At 35.4% G+C, this 8,799-nt stretch overlaps 1 protein-coding gene and 1 pseudogene across 1 annotated transcript in view; one reads left to right on the top strand and one right to left on the bottom strand.

Moving 5' to 3' along the window:
• The window catches only part of ITGA8 (integrin, alpha 8), a 296,933-nt gene that overhangs the window by 101,753 nt on the left and 186,381 nt on the right, over positions 1 to 8,799 (top strand). Inside the window, exon 12 of the mRNA XM_006872605.1 lies at positions 5,302 to 5,507. Coding sequence (XP_006872667.1) covers positions 5,302 to 5,507 — 206 coding nt within the window. The remainder of the gene's footprint in view (positions 1 to 5,301; positions 5,508 to 8,799) is intronic.
• On the bottom strand, positions 1,477 to 1,842 carry LOC102827341 (annotated as a pseudogene).

Raw genomic sequence — 8,799 nt, 5'->3', positions numbered from 1 at the left:
ATTGATCACTCAGGACAGTTCAGTACTAGAATTGAGATTTCATTTTCATTTTTAGTTAACTTGGGAGCATTTTATTTTATTTTAAATATTTTATTTTGATTTAGGTGAAAGTTTACAACACAGATTAAGTTTACATTTAACATTACTTTTACAAATCATTCCCTAACATTAATTACAGTTTTCACCATATCTGCTTTCTTATTATTCCAATTCTGTTTGTTCTATTTCCATGTATCAGCTTCCCTACTTCCCTTTGCGCTCTCATCTTTGTTTTGAGGTAAATGTTGACCATTTGGTCTCATGAAATTGATTGCTCTATGGACCATTTCCTCATGTGTTATATTATTTATTTTCTAAATCTATTTATTATTTGGCTGATAAGAGACCTCTGGGAGTGGCTTTAGTGCCAGTTTGATAGGATGCCTTAGGGTGATTGTTGTGAGGGTTCTTCCAGTCTTCAGTAAGTTTGGTCCTTTTTAATCATTTACATTTTGCTCTGTATTTTTCTCCCATTCTGTCTAGGACTTTCTATTATGCCCCTAGTTAGAATGATTGATAATGGTAGCCAGGCACTATCTAGTTCTTCTGGTCTTAGGCTGAAGAGGATAGGAATCCTGTGAACTAGTTTCCTGGTCTTTGTAGTTTCCCTCACTCGCATTTGTTCTAGATGGGAACGAACCAATAGTGTATCTTGGATGTCTGCTTTTAAGTTCCCTGGTGCTACTCACCAGACTAGGATGTGTAGACCATTATCTTTATGAACTATGCTATGCCAGTTGATTTTAGAGAAACATTATTTGAAAGAAAGCAGCTTTGGGTAATTATATTTTTGTGCTAGATTTAATCCAAGTATGTTCACTTGTATAGAATGTATCATTAGATTGAGTTTGATAGAAAGTCTGTGAAGTTGGTTTTATAAAAAGTGAAAACTAAAACGTAAGAGATCATAAATTAGATTGATTTTGTAATATAATTAGTTATGTTAGCTCTTAACTCATGAAACAGGTTGATTTGCTATCAACTCTAATACCCAATCTATTATTTTGAATTATCTTAATAAATAACTACATTCTCAATATTAGTCATGGACTAATGAATCAATGAGTCATGAATCAATGCAAACTATTAGGAAAAAGAAATAGAGAAAAGTTTGTATGTTAAATCAACTGATTAGTACCATTTAATTGAAGTAAACTTGAATTCATAGTCTTCATTTTGAATATTTTCATTGGAAGTTTCTCTTAATCTGTCTTTCTCTTTATCACTGCTTTTGTGTTTTACTTTTTAAATATATAAACCATGCAGCAATGTCTTTTATTATGTATGGGTTTTTTTGTTTTGTTTTATTTTTTTATTTCCTTAATCTCTCCATACATAGTTAAAATTAAGTATACTGTTTTAACATATTTGAACTTGCCAACCTGATCATTGCCTAGGGAAAGGACAAGTATCCCCAAAGTATGCTTAACCAGTAGGCTAATTCATCTGCTGACCTCCAAGAACATGAAGATAAACATGATAGACAGACTATCCTCCATCTGAACATTCATTCACCACCATTCGATAACCCTTTTTCAGGCCCAGATCAGCAGCACATTTCTTGCCAACAATCATTAAATGTCTGAGATTTTCATCATCATCTTCTGCTACAGAAATCTGGGAAACACGCTTCTTAGGTATCACCAGAAAATGTGTTGGTGCTTGAGGGGAAATGTTATGGAAAGCAAGACACGAGTCATCCTCAAAAATGATTTTGGCTGGGATTTCCTTGCGGATGATCTTCCCAAAAATTGTGTCGTCACCAGACCAAAAGGCCTGAGCCTTGGTGATCTCATTTGCCATCTCTGTCTCCCTGTGGTGCCAAGGCTTTGTGCTTTACTGATGATGAAAATATTTATTGTGTTTCTTTCTCAAAAAATGTGGAGGATGAGAAATTGAGCCTGTGTTACATCAGCTTACTAGAGTGTATTTAAATATTTTTAAAAGATACAAACAAAACATGATAGAGTGCCTCAAAAAGATTAAAAAGAAAGCTGTGCTTAAATATTAGCGATTTTAGATAAAATGAAGCTTAGTGAATATATCCTACTTCTATACCATGTATAGATCAATTTAGATGTCTTCCACTCCATTATCATTTCCCAAGCAGAGAAAAATGGTTTTAACAAAAACAGAATCATTAATGTTGTTTCTTTATCATCATTCTATTTGGGGATTATTTTTAAAATGTTCTCTTAGAATGCTGTTCAGCTGGTTACATAACTACGTATCAAAAGGTCACTGAAAAATACTAACAAGTATTTTAAAATTTACTTAAATTGAGTATATACAAAATATTTTGACAAATAAATTTTAATAGAGCCTACTGATACATAAAGCCTTGGTGTGGCGCTGTCGTTAATGTGCTGGACTGTAAAGTCAGTTTGAACCACAGGTTGGTGGTTCAAGTTCACCAGTTGCTCCTTGGAAACCCTATACAGGGTCACTATGGATCGGAACCGATTCGACAGCACTTAACAACAACAAGTGACACATCTGATTGCAGACTATTTTCTTTCTGCCTGTGATCCACAGTAAAAATACATTTTACATTGCAAATTAGTAAACAACACACACAAATGAAACAAAAGTTTCATGGAGCAACTTTTTACCCTTATTATGACATGGTATTTTCTATTGTACTCTATTTTATTAATTTTTAATTGCTGGTCAAGACCACTAATTTAATTTCACAATCCACTAATGGAATTCAAATCTTGGATTTCAAAACACCAGCCTCAACAATGATATATGTTTTAATTCTTAAGTAGTTCATATAAAATAATATTTAGACTAAATACAAAATATTCAACAGTACATGTACCAGTTCAATCTAAACAATCATTGCCTCTCAACCCCTAAGAGAATGCAATTGTAAATTAAGAACAAATGCATCTTGCTTTTTTTTTTTTTTTTCTTCTTGGCATTTACAACTTTTTAGAAGACTAATACTTAAACAACTAGGGAAATTTATTTCTGAGAAAACCTATCAATGTTGTCATCTTAGTCCAAGAACCCAAGGATTCCATGAATGTGTGTGTCTTTCACGATAATAAGTCAAATTTTCCAGAATTCTGCTGCTGGCAATGGGAAATGTAGTGAGCCAATTAAGGTAGTCCACGTCATGTCTGTGTTTCCAACATGGCTAATTCAGTGCCTTCATGAGACCTACCATTTCATAAATGCCTACTGCACTTATGTGTGTGTGCACGTGCATGTGTGTGTGTGTGTGCGCGCGTGTGAGCGAGAGAGAAAGGGAAAAACATCTTAAGTGGTTTCTTCAGTACAATCACTTATTTACTTATCATTAAGCTCAGCTGGACCACTTTCTGGTGTCTGGTCTCATGTGAGACTATTGCCTTGGTTCTCAGTACCAGCACATGGAAGACCTGCCTCTAGGTCCACGTGCCATCTCCTCCATGCAGCCTACCTCCATCCCTCCAAATTCCCCTTTGTTTGGGGTCCTGGACAGCATTTTGTTTGGATCTTTCATAAAATTGTTTCTACTGTTGTTGGTTTTATAGCCGCATAAGTAGCAATTCAACCTTACTTGAAATTAATTGGAGGTAGTGGAGACCTGTTGTTTTTGTTACATGTTGAGTTGGTTCCGACTCATAGCGATCCTGTCTAGGGTTTCCAAGGCTTTAAATCTTTATCTTTTTCCCATGGAGCAGCTACCAGGCTCGAACCTTGTGCATAAACACTGTCCAGTGTTTATCTAATGGAGCCACTGCACTCCCAAGGAAGACCTGAGGGTCTTTAAATCACTTATCACAGTATCATAAACATAGTAGGTTCACAGGATATCTATTGAATTATATTGAAAAATAAACAGTAAATGAACACAAGGAAGAGCAGACGAGAAAGGGGGTGTCAAAGTGATGGTGACATGTCTGTTGCCAACTCAGATTTTCAAAGAAGGTTTTTGAGCTCAGTAACTATTCCTACCTTTCCACTGCCTTGTAGGTTAATGATAATATTTGAAAATGAGTTTGCTTGGCAAACTTCAGCATATTACTTAATCTACAGAGTCGTGGAAGTCAAATGTAAATTTGTATTTTTTGTCTCAGGTCCCTTTTCTGAGTATCAAATCTTCTAAGATATGTGTCGTTAGACAAATTTAGTGGAGTTCATAGTAACTCTGAATATTGGCTGCTGTGAGTTTTCCTAACCTTTTGAAAAATAAAAATAATATATGAATGTTATTCTAAAAAATCAAATATCTCAGAAGACTCATAGTAAAGATAAACAGTTTCTTCCGATTTGTCTTCACACCCATCTGGCTCCATTAGCCAATTTTGTGTTTTATTCTCATGACAGTTGTCACTTTGCTGTTGTTAAGTGCCATTGCATCTATTCTGAGTGGTAACAACCCTGTAGAGGGTTTCCAAGGACTGGCTGATGGGTTTGAACCGCCAATCTTGTGGTTAGCAGCCCAGTGCTCCTATTACAGTGCCAAACCAAGACTCCACTTTATCACTAAATAATTTAAATGTCTGTTGTTGTTTTTTTTAAATAGTCAATCTTAAAATGCATCAATCAGCTTCCATTATAATGTACACACACACACACACACACACACACACACCCAAAAATTCTCATTTGGAATGAAAATTTTGTTTTCTATCTTTCTAGCCAGTATTAGAGCCCCTCTCTCTTGTTTTGGAAGTGCTGTGGCTCCGTAGGATAAACACCAGCCTGTGACCCACAAGGTCAGTGGTTCAAACCCACCAGCTATCCTTCAAGAGAATGATGAGACTTTCTGTTCCAGCAAAGATATAGAGCCTTTTACAGTGGGAACTGGCACTTAACAAATTCACAACTCATCTGTTTTATTTAAATAGGCAAAGGAAAAGCCAAAACTATTTTAAGACTAATTTTGAAGAAAAGGGAATATTTTAAATATGTAGTTACATGAATGTTAGACAAACTTTAATCTACTTTTCGAAAAGCTCACGTAGATGCATTTGATTTTTTTTATAACTACAGTTTCTAGAAATGAAATAAAAACTTTTTTTTTAAAAGGTAAACTGATTTTCTTCAAGTCATAATTTTTGTTAGTTAAAATTTTTAACATGATCATTTACCAACCCTTATTGTTTTTACAACACTCAAGACCTTAGTCATGGCAAAGCAATGAAAGAACTGCTAGAGTTGCAAAATGTTCCTCAGAAAGAAAAAATATAAATTAGACAAGTGTTAATGTAGCTGATTTTAAATCCACTAAAAGGAATCTTAGGCATCCCTCTTCTTTTCCCACAGAATGGATGATATATTAATTGGAGCACCTCTCTTCATGGAACGTGAATTTGAGAGTAATCCTAAAGAAGTGGGACAAGTTTACCTGTATTTGCAAACAAGCGCTCTCACCTTCAGAGACCCTCAGGTTCTCACAGGCACTGAGGTTTTCGGGAGATTCGGGAGTGCGGTGGCCCACTTGGGAGACCTGAACCAAGATGGATACAATGGTAATTTAAATGACCTGTGGAAAGTGTGTGCATTATTGTTGCATGAGGAAAAATATTGGACACTTCAGTGATTCACAGTGGCATGTGTGCTTTGGTTATTGCCAGTGGTTTTGAAGTACTTAACTTTTAATAAATTATCAGAAATGTCAAGGCAACTGAAAGTTTGTATGTTTGGATAAGTATAAATGCTACATGAAATCTCATGTTCAATGTAGGATTTAATGTAATAGATTGTCACTAAAGGCAGCAATTGTTTTTATATTTGGCATCTGGATTTGGTGATTTGAAAATAAAGAATCTGCTATATGAATAGAAAGGAGTGCTTGTAGCATAGTAGTTACGAGTTGGGCTGCTAATCTCACGGTCAGTTCAAAACTACTAGCAGTTTCATGGGAGAAAGCTGAGGCTTTCTAACTCTTGTAAAGATTTACAGCCTCAGAAACCCTATATCGGGTAGCTATGAGTTGGAACCAACTCCACAGTACATAACCACCACCATATGTACAGAATTAAGAAATTAAGACATGATTGATATATTGGCAAATACATCACCTTCTGATTGACATATGTGGGTTATACAAAGATTATGCTGAATTTCAGTTGGTTTGTACATTTTAATTTGAAAAGAGTTTCAGTGTTTGCAATAAATTAGTGCTAAGTGCAAAACCTTATAGAAATCTATACAGAACTGACTCGACGGCACTTAATAACAACAACAACAGATTCTTAGATTAGACTTGTGGTTCTTTAATTTAGGAATTTAGGAATTTCTTCTGTGTACCCTATCCTCAGAAAAACATGCAAACTCAAAGTGTTGCATATATTTTAGGGCCTTTAAGTTAAAAACTTTAGGATCCCTAGTGGCATCGTGGGTTACATATTGTACTATTAACCACAAGGTCAGAAATTTGAATCCACCAGCTGTTCCACAGGATAAAGATGAGGCTTTCTGCTTCCGTAAAGATTTATAGCCTTGGAAGCCTAGACAGACAGGGTCACTACAAGTAGGAACCAATTTAAGGGCACGCCAACAAAAATGAGGCTTTCTGCTCCTGTAAAGATTTATAGCTTCGGAAACCCTGTACAGGGTTGCTATGAGTTGGAACTGACTCCATGGCACATAACAACAACAACAAACCACCATCACCAAGGTAAGAACCTCATTATTGTACACTTCTTGAGTGCAGAAGTAACAGCAATTTAACCAAATTTGAAGTTTATTCACATGAAATCAGTACCCATAGTACCTTTGGTACTCCCTTCCTTTAGGATATTTTTGATAAAGCAGACTCCAGAAATGTGCAATTAGCAATTTTTGAAGTATCATGAAATATAAGTTCATATTAAAAGCATGATTCCATTGTGAACCTTCACTTCATTCACAATAAAAAGTAAAAAAAAAACAAGAAACAATAGCTTGTGATTACAGAGAAATTTTAAAAAGGAAATGACAAGTTTACCTTTAACTGATATACTGCTTTTAAAAACTACTCTATTCCCACAATTTAATTTATTATACCAAAGAGCACCCAAGGGAATTAAATGATGTTAATTTATCCTCGTGTGGTGCTTTGGCTTAATGCACTGGACTGCAAAGTCACTTTGAGCTGCAAGGTCGGCAGTTCCAGCTCACCAGCTGCTCCTTGGAAACCCTATACAGGGTCGCTATGGGTCAGAATTGACTCAACAGCATTTAACAACAACAATAAGTTATCCTTGGAAACCCTGTAGAGGGTCACTATGAATCAAAACCAATTCCGTGGCACACGACCACCAAGTTATCTATGAGGAGTTGTGGTATGGTGCTGTAGAATAAGTACTGGACCACAGAGTCAATTTGAATAGCCGGAACTGATTCAATCACACTTAACAACAACAACAAGTTCTCTATAGAGTTGTCTTTTTAAAAAATAATATTCTCTTTTATTTGTCATCTCCATCAAGTACTTAATGATGTTTTTAAGAGCTCAGAGAAGCATTTTAACAACATTACGAGGGCTTGTTATGTCTTAGTTTCCTTGGCTAGAAAATAGATAAAGTAATTCAAACACAACCAAAGGAGCAGACATAAAATAATTGATTTTGAGAACTCAAACCAGGAAAGGATTCCCTTCCTCTACCATATGACAATATATTTTCTACAACAATCAAGACTTATACTTTGCTTTTTAAAAGAAGGTGGATTTATAATACTCATTTAGTCACAACTTTTTCAGTCTTATCCAAGTTTACTAAAAACAAAGAGTAGTGAATGAAAACCAAGTCAGAACACAGTCTGTAACCCACCATAGTGCACTGTGACCACCATGTTACTCAAAGTATTTTTCAAGAAAACTGTTTATTGCTGAGCACAATTCTAAATCAGACAAAATGTCTACAAGGTAACTTTCAATTGGCAACAAACATAAGAGGGAGTCAGGAGATACAGATACGGCTCTCTTTTGGTTCCCCTGTATCCACAACCATACTCTGGTTCTTGCTTTCTCTTGGACAGTATAACCATTAGACAATCAAAAGGTAAGTCATAAAGTATTGGTATAAACACATGTAAACATTTACTAAACAAAAATGTCAAAAAAAGGTTTCTCAAATATCCTCTATCAAGTTCTACACACTCCTAAAAAAGGTAGTGTTTCCACCTAAGTAATCCTTTCTTGAAAAATTTTGCCTGTTCAATTTATACTAATCAAAATGACAATTTGGGCATCTTCAGGAAGCCAAATTGTGTTCCTTTTCAGTATATTTTCAGTTTGAGGAACAAAAAGAAGATTTAAGGGGAAAAATCAGAGCAGTAGGGTAGATGCAGTAGGGTTTCCCAGTGAAATTCTCACAGGACAGCCCTTACTACCCTCAAAGAATGAGCAAGTAGGTGCTTTGTCATGATGGGGAAAAAATTCCACAGCAAATTGTCTGGCATTTTTATTACTAATGCAGTTTTCAATTTCTTTAAAAGTTCTTTTTAATAAACCCCTGTGGTCATTCTGTGTCCTTCCAGAAAATCCATCAAGATTACCCCTGTGGGATCCCAAGAAACAGTTGCCATAACATTTTGAGCTGACCTTTGTGCCTTGAATTTAATTTGCCTAGCAGAACTCCTTACAAGTCACTGTTTTGATTGGATCCTTTTTTTATTATTTTGAAGGCACTTTCCCCTCTAATGGGACTAAGGCAAATGTATTTCTAAGAGAACTTGCCTGCAGCCATTCACTGATCACAGAGACATGTTTAATCATGTTTCATTTGAAATACACCTATGCATGAATGAATTAGAACCCTAGTAGCAATACTTTCT

The sequence above is a fragment of the Chrysochloris asiatica genome, unplaced genomic scaffold, assembly GCF_000296735.1.
Source record: "Chrysochloris asiatica unplaced genomic scaffold, ChrAsi1.0 scaffold00206, whole genome shotgun sequence".
In the NCBI taxonomy this organism is placed as follows: Eukaryota; Metazoa; Chordata; class Mammalia; order Afrosoricida; family Chrysochloridae; genus Chrysochloris; species Chrysochloris asiatica.
Note: the sequence above shows the minus strand (reverse complement) of the source record. Positions and strands in the feature narration are given on the sequence as shown.